This window comes from Anguilla rostrata, chromosome 3 (genome assembly GCF_018555375.3).
Source record: "Anguilla rostrata isolate EN2019 chromosome 3, ASM1855537v3, whole genome shotgun sequence".
Taxonomy (NCBI): domain Eukaryota; kingdom Metazoa; phylum Chordata; class Actinopteri; order Anguilliformes; family Anguillidae; genus Anguilla; species Anguilla rostrata.
In genome coordinates, this window is record NC_057935.1 from 62,769,225 (window position 1) to 62,790,977 (window position 21,753).

The following is a 21,753-nucleotide window of genomic DNA, read 5'->3' on the forward strand; positions in this document are numbered from 1 at the left end:
TGTGCTCCAATGTGATCCGAATGATGATGTCACCATGCCCTTTTATGACAAGTGTCAACAGTCGCATCACCGCTCAAAATATTCATAGACCAGAGCAGGGGAATGGAATGAGCGCGGCACACGCACGGATGCAGATCAGATCAAAATGGCTGCCGGTGGGAATGCATGGATACTGCGCGAACCCCCAAGGCTCAATGCAGTGAGGATGGTACTGTCTGCAGGAAAGGTGAATTCATGATCTCCTTGACCATCTATCTGCAATAGACTGGCGACCCGTCCTGGGTGCATTCCTGCCTCTCACCCAGTGCACGCTGGGATATGCTCCAGCACTGCCCACGACCCTGACCGAGAATAAGTGGGTGTAGATAATGGATGGAAGGATGGATGGCCACCTTTATCTGGGTTGCATCAATACGTTGTCGTTTAGATGTTAATGGCCGCTCAGTGAATGGTTGTGTCTGTTCTACCTGGCCTGCGTGATTTAATGTTCTGCCATATCTTCTTTTTCTTGAAGCTATGCTAGACTGTTGATGAACTTGATGCCTGACTGTTTTTTTGTGGGCCATTACATGAACACTCTTTGGTCTGGTTTTATGCTCAGGATTTTAAAAAGCAAGGCCCAGCTCCTGCTAATGTGCTAGCTGTTGCCTCTTCTCTTCTGAGTGAAGAGGTTTTTAATGTGATAGTTACAAATGGAGAACAAATCCACAACATCAGATGGAAAACACTTTTACCCTACACATTTGCGCTGGCCAAAATCCAGTCTTGTTCCCAGCATTGATATACAGCCGTCCAAAACAATTAAGTAATGGCAATATGTTATGTATTTTGTTTTGTTTTTATGGTTGTTTGTTTTAGTCAAATCCATGGGTCTTGTCAATATAGTACATCTAAAACGTCTCTTTTGTTCCTCTAGTCTTCCGTTGTACTTCCCACTACATTAAACCACCATTGTGTTCAGCACACATGAATGCACTGCCCCATGACTTAACATGTTTAACCGCAACTGGGGACAGTTAGCTGAAATAAAGTGCTATTTCTGTTGTGAGAATGATAAGCAGCTTGTCTCAGTGCATGTGTGGTTCCCGCCATTAATAATGGATATGGCTTCAGTGTGGGGGTGCCATTAGAACAGTGTGCAACACCCCCCACCCCCTTATTCACAAATGAGTGCTAATGTATGGTCTAGAATCACACCAGCCAACACCCCCCCCCCCCACCCCCGTGTTCTTCAACTTTTCTCTCTGCTGTGGATCTGGCTCTCTGATCTAGGATCAGGTATCTCCTGTCCATGTCCCAGCCTTACCCATTATGAGCAAAAAGGCTAAACTGATCCTAGTATTTCTATGAGACACTTTATGAAGAAAGCATGCCCTTTCTTCATCGTTGGCTGAAGAGGAAGAGGAGGAGGAAGGACATTATGTACTCTGGCTCTGGCCTTCATTGCCGTGGATGTCCAGTGAAGCCCCTCATTGTTCATTATGAGTCTCAGCACACGCTCACCTGATTGGAGGACGGGAATTATGTGAAACAAGACAACCAATTCGACAATTTCCTGCAGCGGAAAGGGGAAAAAAAAGAGTAAGGAATGAAAGAATGAACGAATCCTGTATCAGAGATGTCTGTCTCCTGTGAAGAGGCTGCGTTTGTGGGAAAGGGGTGGGGGCGTGTTTTACAGGGTGGGTTGGGCTTATTTCTGTTGCATCATTATTATGCAAATCGACCTCTGTCGAATTTACCGGAATCTGTGAGTTGGGCTCAGATTGTGAACGCACGCTGTTTTGCATATGGGGGATGCATATAGAAGTCCTTGCAGCAGACTCTTCATGATAAGCACCCATGTGTTGACAACAGCTGGCAATGTTATGTGGATCGTTATCATTTAGTCAGTACGTCCTCATTTCAAGTGACGCTTTGCCATGGGGAAATATGCTTTTATGACTTTGTATTTGACGTATTTCAAATAAATGCGGCACACGTATAATTTGACCACCACCTGGTAGTTTATAGCCAGGGGTGTGGTGCTATTATGGGTTACTCTGTATTCCGTGTCCTTCCTTACGGTCGTCCTGACACGCTAGTGTGGCTGCAGAGAGCAGAGGGACATGTTCCGCCCTGATGTACACTGACCTTGTTCTTCAGAACCAGATTAGCACTTTCTGTTTCCTGTCAGAGGGGTGAGATGAGTTGTGTGTGTCTGTGTGTACCTGGACATTGGACATGTGTGTCAGATTCTGCATTTGTGTGTGTGTGTGTGCATGCATGTCAGTGTGTGTGTAGGCGTGTGTGTGCACACGGGCGTGCGTGTGTGTGTGTGTGTGTGTGTATGTCTGTTTGTGCGTGTGTGTGTGTGTGTGTTTGTGCGCGTACATGTGCGTGTGTGTGTGTCTGTGTGTGCATGTATACATGCGTGTGTGTGTGTGTGTGTGTGTGTGCGCGTGCGCGTACATGTGCGTGTGTCTGTGTGTGTGTGTGTTTGTGCGCGTACATGTGCGTGTGTGTGTGTCTGTGTGTGCATGTATACATGCGTGTGTGTGCGTGTGTGTGTGTCTGTGTGTGCATGTATACATGCGCGTGTGTGTGTGTGTACGTGTGTGTGTGTCTGTGTGTGCATGTATACGTGCGTGTGTGTGTGTGTGTGTCTGTGTGTGCATGTATACATGCGTGTGTGTGTGTGTGTACGTGTGTGTGACTTTGCGTCTGGGTGTGTTACTCGCTGTGTTGCCTGTCTCCAGCCGCCGTGCGCTCAGTAGTAGACGCAGCAGGGCGTGGAGTCTCTCCCCATTAGCGCGGGCCAGCAGGGGCGTGAGCGTGTATATATACACAGAGTCTCGGGAGGAGAGGGCTAGAGGGTGCGGGCACCGCCGTGCGCACCGCGTACCAGAGCGTCCCAGAGCACTGACCCGCAGGACGGGAGACGAAGTGGCCAGCCCGCTGTGGCCCTACATCCAGCCATGGCCTGCTCCAGAGTCTGCCCTCTGCTGCCCATTCGGTGCCTGTGCGGCGTGAGCTGCGGCAGAAGAGCTGACCGCAGCGTCTTTCAGGTGGGTCCTGGGTCCTCTGCGATTCTGCCCGCGGGCGTCCGCCGCCTTCGCCCGCGTGAGGTGTCCTACCGGCGCTCCGTTCCCTCTCCGAGCGCGGCGTTTCCTGTTTGCACCGCACGCATGGGAACGGGCGCCCGTCGGCGCCAGTGGACCGAAGCCGGCGGAAGTTGGGGAGGTCGGCTCCGCCAGCTGCCCACTGCCACGGCGATGGCGATGGTGATTTCACCGCGCGCCCCAAAAGCGCGGTCACACGGGCGACCGAGGGCTTCGCGCCGCGGCTGCCGTTCCCCTTCGAGATGACGCTGCACATTCAAAACTTCTCCGCTGCTATTTTTGCTGAGTGGAAGTGGCGGAGCGAAGCACGAGACGCAGGCAGTTGTGTTACAGCTTGGATATTTTTGGCCTCCGCGAACGTTTCAGATTCCTCCAACGTGACGGTTTCTGAGATAACCGGCTCTTAGGGCTACGGTCCGTACGTACGGCACGCTCCCCTGGAAAACAAAAACCAGACGGAGGGGAAACATTAGAACCCGGATTCGCATGAAGCGCCCTAGCTGAAATCATTCTGAGCTCGCAGTTGAGTTGCTCGTTTATATTAAAAGATTTCCGAGGAGCTCAGTTGTTAAATGCATCCCATTAGGCTATAAATAGAGTCTAAATGTGAGACGCGGTGATGAATGGAACGTCAGGCTCACACAAGCGCCGGTGTGCCGGAGGAAAGCGGGGTTCGGCCGGTGTTTTTACTGCTGTTTGGTATTCTTGTGGTGAAAATGTGTGGCGACAAACAGTCTCAGCCGTGCCGGTTCTTGTGCACAATCGTACATAATGTACCTCTGTCTGATACTTTAATAGTTTCAGGCTTGTGGAATGTATGGCTGCGCAATTTATTGTCAAAGCACAGATCTTTACAAAGGGCTTTACAAAGTGAATTAGAGTCTGGAGTGTTTGTGTAGCTGCTGATTCCCCTGTTTAACGGGGCCCTGTTTTTCCATGGTGTTAACATGTTGCTAAGAAGCGGAAAAGATCATCAGTGGAGAGAGCGGCTGATCGGTTGAATTCCTGCTCATTCAGACTGTGGTCAAACCGCAGCCATTGGCGTTGTGCTGTTCCCAGCTATTCTCACCTGTGCTTGAACACGCTATTCCTTCAGGTGAGAAGTTAAACCAGGGTTGCACAGCTGTGGTCATGGTGGGCCACTCTGCATGCTGGTTTTTGTTCCAGTCAGTTACCTTCGTTTTTTTAACAGTTCCCTAAACTATGGTGGATTAGCCCCGTACTGGAGCGCAGTAAAATCTTTAGGATACACTTGCAGTCGGCAGCTGTAGCTGGTGCTTATGCAAATGTCAGATCCCAATACGACTGAGCTAATTCAATAATTCGGAGCAGAAGTTGGCACAAAAGCCTGAAACTGATCAATCCTTGTTGTGCATTTCTGCATTAAATCAAGATCCTATGGCACTTAGGAGTAGGGGTGTTAGCCTTGGTGTCTTGGTCTGATTCCCCAAAAACTCTATATTGGGCCTTATAACAATGAGTTCCTAGTTGACCTGCCTTGTGAAATAATGGTTAATAATACCACAACAGCAACAACAACAGCAATAACAACAGCAATACTAATAATATACAGCTCTGAAAAAATTAAGAGGCCATTTCAAATTTTCAGTTTCACAGTTTATGGGTATGTGTCTGCATAAAACTTTTGATGTTCTTTCATGAACTATTGATTTAAATTCTAAACAAAAATATTGTCATTCAGAACATGTATTTGCAGACAATGACAGTGGCCGAATACTAAAACATACACACTGTTTTGTTATAAATAAATAAAAAACAATGTCTTTGCTTAGGAAGGGTTCAGCAATTAATGGTTTAAGTGATCCCAATTCTTTTAAAAAAATATTGGGTGGTGTCACTTTTTTTCCAGAACTGTGTTTTTCAGCGTGCGATCTGGTTTGTATGTCTCGCAGAAAGAAGAGGGGGTGTCGCTCGTCCAGGTCACCAGCAGCACCAGCCCTCTGAAGGTGGAGAGGGTGTGTGGAGTGGTCAGCCTTTCCCACGTGGAGCCGCCCCAGGTGAGTGGAGGGTCCCGAATATCGAAAACTGAGGAAGGCGAGAATTTGTATTATTTCCCCGTGCTCTCATTGGTACTCTCTTCTTAATGTTTCTACAATTTAAAAAATGAGAAACAGTCCTCTGAACTGTCGCCAAAGAACTATACTTTTCTGTGCGATGTTATAAAAATAGTTCTACAAATTATGGATGCTGTTTATATAGAACACATTTTTTTAAATGTAGCATTTTTTTATCATTTCATTTTGGTAGGAGGCTAATTTGTTGTTGTACATGTAGGAGGGCGTTTTACACAAGAGCTCTATCCGAGTAGCCATTAATCCCTTGCATGTGTTACCCTACTGTGGTGTTGGAGGGACAGATTTAATACTGAACTTCAGTCCATGGACTGCTATGTTCAGTATGTGCTGTTAATCTGCTACTAATTCATATGAATCAGTCATAAAAACAAAAATCTATGCATGGAATTCATTTTGTGTGCAAGCACATTTGAGAACCGTATTTGCACTGTGACCTGTTTTTATTGAGAAGGTAAAATACAGGATGGGATGGCAGGACCTAAAATCACAAAGTACTAATGCTTATAAATTGGCTTGTGTAATCAGATAAATGGCGTGTTCCAAAATCCCTCTGAAATCTCCGGTATTAGCCGCATTCGTTGTCTGATATTAATTTCATAATGGAGAAAGGGTGCCTTTTTAGCCCAGTTCATTTGATTGGGAGCCACTGGCGTGGAGCCATGCTCGTGTGTATATGCCCCGGCAGAGGGAATGATGGGAAGCGTGCTGCTGCACACCTTCCCTGCGAAACGCTCTCTGACAGAGGGGCTCACACTGATACCGGCCTGGCTCCTCCCCTTCACATCGCAGCCCCGCATTCTCACACGCCTCCCCCAATCACAGAACGCCCAGCAGCAGCCGCGGCGCCACGCCCGCAGGCGCCTGAATTGACGAGGGGGGGGGCGAGGGAGCGGGGCGGCGGGGGGGGGGGCTGGGCCGGGGGTGCGGGGAGCCGTCGGGGTGTGCGGGACCAAGGCGTTTGTGTGATAGCATCACCTGCATCTGCATAAACCTACAGCGAGGCTCCGGCTCGGCCGCACGCTGCCTGAAAGAGAGATAGAGAGAGCGAAAGAGTCCCTCCCCTCCCCTCATCCTAGGAGGAGGAAGGAAGATGGAGGGAGAGAGGAGGAAGAGTGGACAGATAGAGAGAGGGGGAAGAGGGAGAGAGACAGAGAGAGAGGGAGTGAGAGAGAGAGAGGGAGAGAGAGGGGGAGAGGGAGAGAGGGGGAGCGAGAAAGCAAGGGATATATAGAGAGATGGAGAGAGCGAGAGAGGGAAAGGGAGTGATGGAGGAAGCGAGAGAGAGAGAGACAGAGATGGAGGGAGAGGGAAAGAGAGGAGAGAGAAATTAGGAGAGAGAGAGGTTCAAGGAAATAGAGTGAGTAAGGGAAAGAGGAAGAGAGAGATAGAGAGACGGAGGGAGAGAGTGGGGGAGCGTGAGGGAAAGAGTGAGAGAGAGAGATAGAGGGAGACAGGGAGAGGGAGTGGGGGAGGATGGAGGCAGCGAGGCAGCTGAGAGGCGAGGGCCCGGCGCGGTGCAGTGCAGTCAGAGCTGGAGCGGACACCCAGCGCTCAGCCTTCCTCACGTCGCCATGGAAACCAGATTCCTCCCCCTGCCTGCATCCCTACAGACCGAGTCTCTCTCTCTCTCTCTCTCTCTCTCTCTCTCTCGCTCCACCATTCTCCACCTCGCTCGCTCTCTTTTTCTCTCCCTTTCCGTGTTGAACACACATATTCACAGGCAGACGCACGTGTACGTACACTGCTGCATGTACAGAGCTGTGGTGTGCGTGTGCCTGTGTGTGTGTGTGTGTGTGTGCGTGTGTGCGTGCGCGTGTGTGTGTGTGTGTTTAGCCTGTTTCTGATGTGTAATTCATGGGCAGTGCAGAAACCATAGATATGCGTTTTACACAATGCACACAGTTATGAATATGAACGCTCAGGCAACCACACTCACGCAGTGATACACTGTCATTGCATTTTTCCTACATTTCCTCTCTCTCTCTCGCTCTCCTCCCCCCCTCTCTCTATCCCCTTCCCTTCCTCTCTCTCTCTCTCTCTCTCCCTCCTGTTGCCTGCTGTTCTGCAGCACATGGCTCTTGTCCCTCTCCCTCCGATCCTTGTGTTCCTTCACTCCACTAATGAGCCATTTCTCCTCCTGACCCCTACCTCTCTTTTCATCGCTGCTCAGGTCACACACAGCCCTTCTGCTCAGCTCTCCCTCTCTCCGCCTGCTTTCAGTCCATCACCTTCTCTTCCTCCTGTCTGTGTTATTTACCACTCGCCTCTCCATTCCTCTCCCTCTGACTCTCCTCCCCTAACTTCCTTTTTCCTCTTCGTTCTCCTTTCACCCCTCTTTTTCTGTTGCCCCTCCTTTCTCTTTCTCTTTTTCCTTTCGCCTTCTTCTCTCTCTCTCTCTCTCTCCAGCTCCCCTATCATTAGTCTGTCAGTCGGATGCTCTGTGTTTGGTGGAGCAGCTGTTTGCTGCCACCAGACCTATTAATAGGAGTCCCGGGCACGGCTCCTCTTATTCTCTGTCTCCATGTATCTGTGAGATGAGTGTGAGAACACCGTGGCAGGGGTCTGGTCCTGAGTGCACTTGCTTTTAGTCCCCTGAGTGCCCTGTCCCTGCTCCCCTTCGCCCGAAGGTGTGTTGGAGTACCTGCTGCTGTCCAAGGGATGGAGTTACAATTTTTATCGTAGACTAGCCGTAGAATGGGACTCGCTGCAGTTTAGCCATACTCATTCTATCTGCAAATTTACAGACAGTCTCAAAAATAGCATGTTGTTCTCTGTTGATGAAATTCGGCAGACAAAGATCAAACTGCTTTGTTTTGCTGCGTTTGTGGACCTGAGGGGGGCTGCAGGTTCGGCTTCTCTTTCTCGAACTGTCCCTGTTGCTCCTTCCAGTGAAGGAAGGCTGTGATCGCTGGAGCTGTGTCACAGAGTGAGGATTGTTCCTTTAAGTCCTGTGCCGTGCATCATTTTTCCTTATTTGGGTGGTTTCCTGTCAGGTGACAACAGTGGTCACATGACCCCTCTCAGAATGCACAGAAATTCTAGAAAAGCTCCGTCTATACGTGCAGTTTGTGTGAGAGCGAGCGTGTGCGGGGGGTAGAGGTGGGGTGGGCCACACAGATCACAGCCGGGCCAGTGGATTTTATGTAATGAAAGATGTGAGAGCAGGCACAGGCTCACAGTCCTGGGGAAGGATGTGTGTAGCGTTGGGCTGAAATTTGGCCTTCTCTGGAGAAGCAGGGAAAAAAACACTCACCTCGTGCAATAAATCACCAGGTTCCCGCATTTCATTTGTCAGGTGAGGGTCAAAGGTTACCGATTTCATTCCATAAGATAAATGGCTTTATATTGTTTATCCCAGCTATTCTGGGCCCATGCATTTAATTGGATTCAGTTTTTATAATCATGCACATACACACATGCGTGCATGTCCAAACATGCATATTTGCAGGTACCCATGCGCACATACACGCATGCATATATGCACAAATGCCCATACACACTCACACACACTCACATACCCACACACACACACCCACGCATACCACATGCACTCACACACACTATAACATATATATATATGCGGATGGAGTGTAGCACAGTGGGTAAGAACTGACTTACCGAAAGTCGCAGTTGATTCCCAGGTAGACACTGCTGTTTACGCTTTAGCAGGTACTTAACCGAAATGCTTCAGTATATATCCAGCGTATATGATACAATATAAATGCTATGTAAAAGTTGTGTACGTGCCTGATAGAAAGTCTGCTAATGTAATTATATATATATATATATATGTATACATTTACTTGCAGCTTTTCCAAATGAGATCATACTTAAGACTTAAACATGTTAACACATGCTGTGACCCGTTATCACCAATCTAATAGCAGGGTATAAAAACTAAGATCTAATGTGTGTGTGTGTGTGTGCACGCGTTAGGGTTAATGTTATTCAAATTTTAAATGTGAAGTCAGTCTGTCGTGTTGTCCCAAACTTGTTTGAGTGACTATATTTTCACATTTCACGTCAGCTTCTTCCAGTTAGCTCAAATGACATTTAATACAGACAGTTTCATTGGTTTGATTTTGCGCCGTGAAAGGTTGGTTCCATGTTGTAAATGAAGAGTCAGTCTTGCTAAAATATTTCAGCTGCTTACACCAACGTTTTGGCCCAGTGTTCGGTTCGTATTTTGGACAGCTCGGAAGATTTCCTTACATAACCGCTACCTGAACTAAACCCGCCATGTAAGATATTTGAATATTCGCGTTTGAAAAATTGGCTTTTAGCTCCTTCTGTTTTCCGCGTTTCCTTTTGGGTTTTTAAACCTGTGCCATGCAGTTGGGCTCGTGTTCACAGCCACGTTTAAGCTGCCATAACGTCATTATGTAAGTGAAACGGTAGGATGAGGAGGCAAGCAACAGTAACCAGGGAGGGAAGAAGAGTTACTCGTGATACTGAGGGAGTTCTGCAAATGGCTGAAGGATGGTGAGAAACGTCTTGTACAACGGCACCAATGTTTCCCTTCTGCCTGAGCAAAGGCAGGCCTTCGCAATAAGACTGCAGTTTCCCTGAGAAATAGCTGCAGTCAGTTGTGCGTGGTACCCTAACCCTCTGTCTCTATCTCTCTCTCTCTCTCCCTTTTTCTCTTCCTCTCCTCCTCTGTGTCCTGCTGATACAGAGAGTACTGCCCATTGATTGGTTCTGACTGAGGAGACCTATCGTTTTTTATGTTTTATATTACATAATCTTTAAAGGAATAGGCTGCTTGTCCCCAGAGGGGCCCTACACACACCCACACTCATGCACACACAAACATATGGGCGCACATGCGCACACTCACACACGCACACGCACGCGCACACACGCGCGCGCGCACACAAATGCACACAAACACGTATGTGCACATGCGAGCATTCTCCCACGCTCCCCTGCTCTCCGTCATCGGTCTTTGACGTCTCTGTTCCCCTCCTCTGCCACCGCTCTGTGCAGTTCATTTTCTCCTTCTTCTCCTTCTCGCATTCGAATCATTCCATCTGTGAAACTCTGCTGTGAGCCGTGGAAGGGGAGGGGGAGAGGGGGGGGGGCAGGAAGGAGAGTGGGGAAGGTGGGGAGAAGACAGGTGTAGCCTATCGCAGGGAGGCATCAGCCCGATTGGCGCGACCGCAGAATCGTCTCTTCAAGGAGGCCCTACCCGGAATAGCCTTCAGGATATTGGGTGGGCCTGGCAGAGCCTCCATTTTTCTTGGAGATTTGGGCTCCGATTGGCTCAGTTTTCTTTTTAAATGTAAAAGTTTTTTTTTTTTTTTTTTAGTTTTTTTTTTTGGCTCTTTCTACTGCTAGCAAAATCTGCATAAGTTACAGGAATAGAATATCATGGTAATGAAGTGAGCTAGCATTGCATGTAATTAAGTGTGGCTGAGCCTGCCGCTTGTGCCTCCTGGTCGGACTCGAGCAGCGCAGTGTGCAGTCACTGTGAAGACTATGCAAACAACCAAGCGCACATGCACACAAACACACATACACACACACACACGCACGCATGCATGAGCACGCACACACAGGCTTATCACACATACTCACGTGCACACACGAGCACATGCGCACATATACACGCTTATGCACTAATGCACACGCACGTACATCCTCACACATTCGAATGTGTACGCAGAATTTCACGCGCGCGTGCACACACACACACACATGCGCATACTCATACTCATACTCGCAAATAAAACAACATCAGTCAGGCCCATTCATGCACATAATCTCCTTCCCGTCGCATTGATAGTAAGGCAAACACACAAGCCTCTTATGCCCGCGATACTGCTGACGCTGTGTCACACTTCTGTTATTTAGAAGTCAAGCCCTCACCCCTCACTCTGTCACGCTCCATTAGACGACTGGACTGACAGGTTTCTGATTCCTTCCAACAACCCGCAACCCTAAGCTTGATTACATACGGCGCTGCGCACGCTGCACATGAAGGCAGGAGCGCGTGCACATGCGTGCGCACACACAGGCACGCGCACACGCACCTCCTGCCTGACATGTACATGCATGTGCAAACCAGCACATACACAAATATACACTCCATCCACCACAACGCACATGCATGCACACGCTCACGTGTAAGCACATACACACTCACACACACATGCGCACACACACTTGTACACATGCACACTCGTACACGCACACACGCACATACACATACGAAGCACGTTCTCTCCCCGCGATGCCCCGCCCACTCTGGAGCTGAAGCCGATGATCCTTTTTGTGGCGTTCACACATGTTGATGACATTTTGGTGAAGTAGAGAGAGAGACGTTTCCCAGAATTCACCTGTGTTCACAGCACTCTGGCTTTGGGAAGTGTTCAGACAAGAGGCGAGATTGGATTTAATGGGTTCGCTCTGGAAAATGGAGAGCAAAGTAAAGCTAATGGCCTGATGCATCAGCATTGCCCTCCCTTTGCATGGAACATGGTCACGTCTTAATAGAGAAATGCTCTGTTCGGTCAGTACGATTCCATTTCTTTACTGTTCACCTGCTGTGCACTTCGGTTCAACAGATGTTTCAATGCTTTCGTCCTTTAAACAGATAGCACGACTACTTCATTTTAACTTAAATAATAAAGCATGTATAACTGTTTGTATATGCGACTAAATGTGCTCAGAACTTGTACCATTTAATGTACAATTAGTTTGCAGTGAATCAGAAAAACAGTTGCTGTTTGGCAGCTTGTTGATTCAGTAGTTGATTTACTATAGCAAAATGTGAATATTTCATGGTCAACATTAACAAATTCAATAATAAAAGCAGCAATGGAAACCATCTGTTATCACTCATAAATTGTTCCATTTACACACTTTGTGAGCCTGAATAAATATCTTAAAATGCAGGCTAAATGCAGCAATTAACTAACTATATGGTTGTGATAATAATGTTGTACGTCACTGACTCTGCAAGGAATATGACATTCAGTGATTTGTTCTGTAATCTGCAACATACCAAGCTAAGGACTAATCTAACTAGTTGGCTTGCTAGATTTACCATTGGCCTTTTGCCTAAGTGTGGTAGCTTTTGGGGCTAGCATGTCCTTTTCTGAACTGTTGTTTTTTATTTTACTAATGAGCTTCAGAAGAAATTGCATGAATAAATGGCTCATCAGTTATACACATAAAGCCATATACCTGGGTATATCTGGGTATGTGACAAGCGCTTCCATCATTTTCAGAAAAGGGGATATTGCTATTGGCCAAGTTATCAATCCCATCATTGTTTCTGGCCACTATTAATATCCAGATGAAAAACAACATGGTAGTTATAGGCTCAAGTTAATGACTAAGAAATAAGAAAAACGTGATTTTGAACAGAACTTTCAAATTTGAATTTCCAACTTGCATCTTTCTGTCTTATTGTGGAAATCAGTTTGTAACTACTTGGCTTAGATTGTTGTCTTTCATCTTTTTTTATTTAAAACTCATTTCACATCAACGCTTTTCTTTTCATCTCATTGTAGTTTCTGCTTTTCGGGATTTTTATTTGTTTTTTGTTTTGTGTGGATGCAAATCCAGAATCATTTTACAGTCTTCTGCTCTTAAACATTTGCCGCTGATTGAATTTGTTTATGAAGCGTCATTGCATGATGAAATCTCATATTTTGCCTCAAGTAAACAAAAATACTTTACTACCAAGCAGCAACCAGCCTCAAGATGAGGTTATGGACCAAGCATTCAGGATTTAACAAAGACGGTTGCCATCCCATGTCTCCCCTTGGGTGACCTAAACCATTGATGGGTATGGTGGGGCATCTCTACCAAGTCCACCTGTACCCCTTGGAGGAGCCAGGATGGGACCGGGGCCACCTCCCGCCCAGTGGAGATCAGGAGTGAAACTGTTCTTGCAGATTTGGGAGGTGGTGAAATGGCAGTGATGCTTTTGCCTCCTGCCGTTCTGTCCCCATGTTTCTCTCAATACGCTGCACGCGCTCAGTAATGCAGCCGGGGTGGCGTGGCCCCTTTAAGAAGACCCAGCGAAGCGCTCCGGCCTGCTGCTGATGATGGTGGCGTTGCCGGCCCCTGATTGGCTGCCGATGTCAAGGCTGAGGTGCTGGAGGGATGCTGCTGCTGCTACGTATCTCTCTCTCTCTCTCTCTCTCTCTCTCTCTCTCTCACTCGCTCGCTCTCCCTCTCTCTCGCTCGCTCGCATCGCATCCTTCTGTATAATCGGCAACTAGGGCAAGCAGGCTGAGAGGCGATCCACAGCTCAGCTCCTCTCTGCAGGCTGAGAATAGAGAGAGAGAGAGAGAAAGGAAAAAACACAGCTCAAACCAGGAGGGGAAAAACGGAGGAAAAACAGCTTGATGAAAGAGGAGAGACGAGAGAAACAAAAGACCGTGGAAGATTTCATCGGTGGATAAAGACCCTTTTATATATGTATTGTTTATATATATATTTGTACACACGCATATAGATATTTATATATATACTTATACATATATACTTGTATATACACACGTGTATGTGTGCTTGTCTGTTTATATTGATATTTTTATATGTATTTGTGTGTGTAAATATATATATAAATGAATATATATCTTCTGAATTTATACATATCACTGTGAACACGGCGTGACAAGAGGAAATTTCTACCGTCAGGGCTGGTCTCTGATTGTGTGATCTGTGTACAATATTTTCACTGTTTTTTTTTTTGTTTTTTTTTTTCCCTGATCTTTACGTCAAGAAGAGGAAGACTCCTTTCCCCCCGTTTTTCTGCGGTGGCTTCCTCTGCCTTTTGCGCTCGCACCGGGGAAGATTCAAAGAAGGGGGGGGTGAAAAAAAAATAACATAAGAGGATACGTTTTTCCCGCAGCCCCTCTCTCTGGTTTGCTTTACTGCCGTCCGGCGGTGTGGGTGATCGGGGCTGACGAATAGCGCGTTCGCCTGCGTGCGTTCCCCCGCAGCCCGAAGAGAGCCCAGCGACCGAGCGAGCGAGCGAGCGAGCCCCCCTGCCAGCATGCACAAGCACCACCACTGCTGCAAGTGCCCGGAATGCTACGAGGTGACCCGCATGGCCGCGCTGCGTCGCATGGACACCCAGTCCTACGGGGACTGGCAGCCCGACCCGTACGGGTACCCGTCCGGGTACAGCGGCGGGCAGGCCATGCCTCCCCCGGCTTCGGGAGGAGGGGGTGGAGGCGGGGGAGGAGGTGGAGGAGGAGGCGTGGGAGGTGGCGGCGGCGGCGGCGGCAGCGGCACCCTCGGGAGAAGTAAGGGCAAGATGATGTCCGCCGGCGGCCCCGGGGGGCCCAACCCCAAGGGCCAGTCCAAGGGCGGCCCCAAGGTGAACGGCAACAGCGCAGGCGGACAGCAAGGATGGTGGCCAGAGTGCACCTGTTCCAACAGGGACTGGTACGACCAGGTAATGACCCCCCCCCCCTCCTCCTCTCACCCGCCCCCCCCCCGCCATGCACACACAGCCCCCTGCCGGCGACCACCGCGTCACTGGGAGCATTTGCAAGGAAGCCGGGGGGCGGGGGGGGGGGGGGGGCTGGCGGGCGAGGGGGGGGCAGCTGCTGTCTTTATATAAGAGCATGCCTCTTTAACACTGGCGGTTTATGCTTCTGTCCATCTGTGGGAGGGGGTTGGGGGTATTCTTTGGCTGGCAGGCACACAGATGTGTGCATGTTTAGGGGGGGAAACTGGTCCTCGGGCGTGGAGTCTGACCACGGCTTGTGACAGACAGCAGCTCGGGCTCTCCGCCTGCCAGTCCAGCCCCTCAGCCATGTTCCTCCCCCGGCGGTTGCCGTGGATATCTGTGAGGAATGGCTCTGTGATGATCGCGGTGCGCATGCAGCGGGGTTTTTTTTCTCCTCCTTCTGCACACCTGAATAAAAACGTGCGCGCTCGTGCGAGCGGACGAGATCGCCTCGTTGGGCGTTTGACGGTTATTGATATTCCCCGGTTGCTTCATTGATTCGCCACGCACGGTCTTTCCGTAATGGAGGTCTGCGACATCGCCGCTCCGGATGCGCGTTTACACTGGGCTGCCGTTCGGCGCCACGTCGTGTGGAACCTGACGGGAAATGACTGTCTAATTCATACGTTTTTCGCCTAAAGCGGTTTCACAGGAAGCCGTTCTATCGTTTCGCCAGCGTTTCTGATGTGATTTGCATAGCCTGTACAGGGTCTGAGGGGGAGAGAGAGAGAGAGGGAGAGGGGGGGGGAGAGCGAGAGAGAGACATATTTTATATAATTGCTGCATACATGTGACTCAGTAATTAATTTCTAGTGAATTGTTTTATTGCTGAAGCAGGATTGAGGCTGGTGAGGAAGGTTGTGCCAGATAGCAGGCTGAAGCTTCATGTGCAGGAGGCATAATGTAATTAAGTCGACAAGACCCTTTCATTTACATTTTTCAGTGAATCTCATTTTCCTAACGTTCATTATGCCCATATTGTTCTTGAGATTCTGCTGTCTCCTTTGCCTAGATAGAGAGTGTGCAACTAAAGCTAGGAACAGAACCTGTAATTAAGGTTGTGTGTGCGTGTGTGTGTGTGTGTGAGAGAGAGAGAGAGAGAGAGAGAGAGTGAGAGAGAGAAATAGGGAGAGTGAGAGAGAGACATTAGGGGTGGGGGGCAGGGGCGCAGTCAATGTATGGAATGCCAGAATTGTAATTGTGTGCCTGTGTTATATATGCGAATGTGCGTATGTATGTGTGTATTTGTGAGCGTGAGAGATAGATAGGGAGAGACAGAAAGCGAGAGAGAGAGCTTGGGTGGGGGCAGGGTTCACACTTAATATATGTAATGGTGTGCGTTTCTGCGTATGTTTTGCAGTACATGTGGCTGTGTGTGTGTGTGTGTGTGTGTGAGAGAGAGAGATAGAGAGAGAGACAGAGAGACTGACAGATAGAGACAGAGGGAGAGAGAGAGAGAGAGTGGGAGAGAGAGAGAGAGAGAGAGAGCATGGGTGTAAAATGGAGGCTGAAATTTTCACTGGCAGCGTGAGTGAAATCCGGCTGAACGCGGAGCGCACGCGAGGCACCAGCCCCGTTAGAGCCCGCTTAGCCCTGTCACTCAGCGGGGTCGCTCGGCAGCCGGGGGTGCGAGGGCTCCGCTCGGCGCTAGCCGTCTGCTAGCCGCCGCTAGCCGCTCAGAGGGAAGGGGCAGCAGCGGGGGGAACGTACTGCGTTTCAGGCGGCATTTAGCATTCGGCCGGCGCGAGCGGACGAACGCTGCAGATTTCCCTCGTCTTTCTCGAGCCTTTCGGTGCGTTGATTAGGCACGCCGCATCACACACATCGGCCTCCCTTTTTTTCCTTCGTTTTCGTGTTTTGGTTTTGCGGTGTCAGACGTACGCGTATATTTGCGGATCTGCCTCGTTTTAATGCGGAACATTCCATGTAAATCGCAGTGTATTTTGTATGAAGCTTCGTATTTTTTAATCTGTTAAATTGCATATTTTGTCCGGACATTTGTTTGTTCATATTTGATTGGTTGAGGTTGTGCAGAAGAGGCGCGGTCATCGGCCTTATGATGCCAGGGGGTTTTGGGGTTTTGGGTAATTGTCTCTTGCCATTGGTGGCCTCCTGCTGCTGAAGATTCTGTGGAGCATCCTATCCCCAATAAATCTAGAGAAGGGGTGCTTATCTCATATTTTGAGAAAGACACAGGCTTACATTAATAGAAACCCAGGCCCAACCCAGTCCATAGTGCTGCAGTAACTGGGTATGGATCGATCTGTATTGGCATAAATGGATGTGAAAATACAACAAACAAAAATTGTACAAATAGTAAAAATTGTCGCTCAGTAACAGGTATGAAAGAGTGATGATGAAAGAGAGAAATAAGCTGATGAAGGTGGGAGGGATGGAGAGAGGGGGAGGGGATTACATAAGAGCAGCCAGTTGGTAGCGCTGAGAGGAGAGAACGGCAATGGCTGTGTGGAGAAGCAACTGTCCCCTGGTCTCTACACTCACTCTGTCACTCAGTCTGTGTTCACCCTCTCACCGTATGCAGACACGTTCACCCTCTTATCCCCTCATGTGATCTCTGACTTTACCCTCTGACCATGTCTCTGCATTCACTCTCTCACTCTGTATTCATTCACCCTCTCACCACACGCAGACACATTTGCCCTCTTATCCTCTCGCATAATCACTCACTTGACCCTCTGATGCAGTCACTCTGAGCCCACATCCCACTTGATGAATCAGTGAATTTTCTACGACCCCACGCCTTATTAAAACGTAGCCTGTTACATGTTCATATATGCTCAAGTATTAAATGAACACAAACTGGGCAGCGTAACTGCCCGAGTGGGTGTACGAGGCGCAGTTTTTATTTTGACTGGTGGAAATGTCAGTAGATAGTGTGTTACATGCTGTGAGATATTTTTTTAGACCACTTCACTGACCCACTAACAGGTTCCAACCCACAGTTGTGGAACCACTGCTCTACATTCACCCTCTCACCTCCTCCCTGATTATGTACTGCAAATTCAGAGATGCATTCACTCTCTCACCTCCTCAGTCTCTACTACCCATTCAGAGACACATTCATCCTCTCACTTCCTCCCTGATTCTGTACTGCACATTCAAAGATACATTCACCCTCTCACCCCCTCCCTCAGTCTCTGCACCAAAGGGATGTGAGGCACCCCCCACCCTGCCAATCCAATTCCTAAATCATATTCTCCTCTGTTTTATTGTAATTGTTATATCATTTTTGCCATGTAGTAGAACTAATAGCAGCCACAGCAACCACACAATGCCTGATACAATTAGAACACAGTCGTGAAGAAAATTTTGGGACATTGTTCATGAAAAACGTGCAGAACACCTTGCACATGTTTAAGTAAAAGATCAATAATATTAATGGGATTTGAAAAACAAGTCTACATTAAAATTGTTATCCTATCTGACAGTATCTGGCGAGGGATTCAAAACCGTCTATTAGAAAAAAAACCAATGTAATGTATGACCTGAATGGGTGGGAAGAACAATGGAAAAGAGGCGGTCTTTGAAGGGGTGCATAAAGAAGACAGAAGGCAATAGCAGACTGCAGTCTGGTCAATGGTAGGCCATTCAGTCTACCTCTGGGGACGGTGGGGGGGGGGGGGGGTAATAAAACAAATGAGATAGAGCCGCGGCAGAAGAATGAGATGAGATTAAAGAGTGGTACGGGGTGTGTTCGCAGGGGAGCGAGATTTCGATGCGAGGCAAAGCAGCTCCGCTAACGCAGCGGCAAGCATCGACACTGTCGCCGAGAGACGAGGGGGGAACCTACAGAGGGGCTGCTGGGAAGCTAGGAAGAGAAAACCGGCCAGTAAGCCAGAGCCTGTATCTCGAAAGCTTGGAATTATCGGGATTTATCTGCAGATAGTCGCATACCATAGCAATGTTTCGTATTGTATCTGTGCGACTGTATTATTTAACACTGAAGGGGATGCTGAGTGTGCTGTACAGTGAATGGTCACCGGAGAGAATCACAGCGATCCCAGATGAGGAAAGGGCAAAAACCTGGACCGCGTGTTATAACAGAGGAACAAATTGTACGAAGGGTTTGCTTTAATGAGAGTGAAGGTGTGTGTAAAATAAGCAGTGTGCTGAGAGATTGATGCGGAAGCAGACCTCATACTGAGCCGTGGGGTACCGTAGAAGGGAGAGTAATGGGCAGTGGGAGAAAGCCTCTCACACTTGACAGCGATCAGTACTGATATCTCCATGATATACTTTTCCCAGAAGGGTCCTGCAAAGTCATATTCAGGTTCTTACGGTGCTGCAGATTTTATTTAAGCAATCATTTCTGACAGCGGGTAATGTTCACCCTACTAAGGGAAATTGTGAAGGATTGTCTTCCCGCCTGAAACAGGAAACAGGAGTTGTGCCATGTTTGATAACAGGAAATGGTGCTGCTAGGCGAGGTTCTGTCATTCTTTCCTTGGAATGAAACTTACTGGAAATTCCTGTTCCGTTGAAGTTAAAGATTACCTCCGAGCCGGTGAAGCATTTCTAAAAAACCGTCACGAGAGGGGAAAAGCGCGGTTGGCTACAAGCGCGTATCGATCTCGACGCACAGAGTGCGGGGAGCCATTGTGAAGGCGTAGTCGTCAGAGCCGTTACCCTGCCACGGCTCCGGCGCTACGGAAATGATAATCAATGGCCATTGTGAGGCGCTCGCGGGGTTAATTAAGGACCGTCGGACACACGATCTCAGGTGAGCGAGGCGGAGAGAGAAAAAGGGACCGGGAGGATTTCGAGTTCTTCTTAGAGAGATGTACAGAGAGACCCTGTCCTAATATTAGCCCCTCCTCCTCACGAAGAGCCCTCTTCCCTCAGGCTCCAATCTGTCTTTGTGTGCTCTCCAGCTCTGTGGCACAAGATTAGCGTGAAATATTAATTGGCTTTTATGTTATTTATGACTCGCATGATATTAAACATTTCCAGCATTTCTCCCCCCTGTAAAAAAAAAAAAAGAAAAAGTCCCTAAAGCTTGTTTTAGGTCCTCCCATTCACTGGTGTGGGCAGTGGTGTTGGCGCTGTTATTGTTATACCAGGACGATTTCCCTGTTGACGATATGTGAAACTTTTTAAGAGATACGAGTGGAGTTGGAGATTGAATCAGTTTAAAAGGAGACACTCCCTCATCAGTCCCTTTTTAAGGCTCCACGAGAGTAGATAAACCATTGGTGCACATTTACATGGACATTTTCATTCATTCATTCATTCATTCATTCATAAAATTAGAAAGAATTGTCTGGGCTTCTGCTCTTTTTGCCTGTTTTTCACCTTTCTGTTCTAATGCACGCTTGGCTGGATGTAAATCCACTGCAGTGCTAGCTCTCATTTGTGTACTGTTTTGTTGTAGCCTTGCCTTTAACCTGTACCATAATCCAGGGGTCTCCAGTCTCATCCAAGAAGGGGCTTTTGTTCTAGCACAGCGCCAAAACACCCGATTCAGCTTACCATAGTATTGATCGAAGACCGTGATTAATTGATTAGTTGAATTAGGTTTTTAAGTGTTGCGCTAGGCTAGAACAAAAGCCTGCACCTACACTGGCCCTTTCTGAGCTAAGAGCTGTCATGCTTCCCAAACATACTCATATATTTAACGCCTTACATCATGTGTGTGTCTGTACATACCGGGGGGGGGGGGCAATGAGAGAGACAGAGAACAGTGAGAGAGACGGATGTGGCTGCATTTTGTGCACCGGGGCTTTAAGGTGGGCCCAGTAGGCCGTTAGTGGATCCAGTTTAAGCGTGATATTAGCAGCCGTCTCAAACTCAGGCCCCTGCTGGGATCTTAAACGGCCTCCTCGGCTGAATTCAGGGGCATTTTCATCAGATCAAGGAGGATTTATCTCCGAGCCCGTCACAAAAAGCGCGCTTACCCTGCGGTGGGAGAGAGACGGTGTGCGCCTTGTTTTCCTCTCCCTGTGCTGACGGAGGGGGGGGGGGGAAATAATCATCAGAGGTAACGGTGAGATGGGATGAAGATGGCTGACGATGAAACGCTTTCCGCGGTGACGCAGATTTGTAGACACCGTGGAGACATTTCATGTGCTGGCCCTCGAGCTGACGGTATGAGGATGTTAGGAACTTGCACATACCCTGCACACCAGCGCTCTGCTGCTTCATGATAACAGCATGTTTCTCACAAACTGCCTTTTTCGGGATCGGTGGATTTTAGCACATTCAGTTCCTCCAGGCCACAGTGAGCTTGAATTAGTGTGGTCTGCTCGCACTGGAGTGACATCGGCCATTTATGCAGATTGCACAATAGTGTATCGTGGTCACACGCGGTCTCTCTCTTCCTCTTCCTTTCTCATTTTCATTCTGTCCCTGTTGATTTCTCTTTCTCTCTCTCTCATTCTCTCTCTGTCTCTCCCCCTTTCTCTCCCTGCGTCTCCTGCTGTGCTGTAATTGAGACTCAGGGCTCTGCCCATTCGCGGGGCTGTGTTGATCACGTGATCGTTGGAGTGGAGGCGGAGTCACGGGGGACCCGGAGTCTCTATGAATGGATATTTCCCTCTTGGGACACGTAGGGGAGTAATATATCTTTGCAGGAGGGGGGTGGGGCATTGGGGGAAGGTAGGGATACGATGCAGGAGGGGCGGCGCGTGGCGGTGGAGCGGCACACCGAGCACTCCCCACCACGGGCCACGCCAGACGGGGATGGGGGGGTCGAGCAGGTCCCAGGAGGGTCACACCCGCACTCTCACTCTCACCCTCCCTGACCGCTATCTCTGGTGACATTAAAAGGCCAGACAGACTGGCATGTGCACGGTGATGTCATTCTGAACGCGGCGTCTCTGGAGGGGGAGGGGGGGGGGGGGGGCGGGGTCAAACGGAACAAAAAATGAAAACGCAGTTTGAGTCTGGGCAGTATGTTCTCTTTTTTTTTTTCCTTGCTGGTCCAATAAATAAGAAGCCGCATTCTGCGGAGTAAAGGCACACAGATGCAGCTGATACGGCTTTATTAGTTTCACACCACTGGGCAGTGTCTGGCACCCCCGAATTGAATACAGATTTTTAATTGGATGACATCTAAGCTTTGGGT

The 21,753-nt window shown here is 48.6% G+C and overlaps 1 protein-coding gene across 9 annotated transcripts in view; it reads left to right on the forward strand.

Moving 5' to 3' along the window:
* dlg3 (discs, large homolog 3 (Drosophila)) overlaps positions 1-21,753 on the forward strand; it is a 96,637-nt gene that overhangs the window by 12,262 nt on the left and 62,622 nt on the right. Inside the window, exon 4 of one of the 9 annotated variants that reach the window (XM_064329214.1) lies at positions 5,012-5,116. In XM_064329214.1, the coding sequence (XP_064185284.1) occupies positions 5,012-5,116 (105 nt within the window). Of the gene's footprint in view, positions 1-5,011; positions 5,117-13,312; positions 14,613-21,753 lie in introns of those variants that run through there. The other 8 variants (XM_064329215.1, XM_064329210.1, XM_064329213.1 and 5 more) reach the window with 8 other exon arrangements.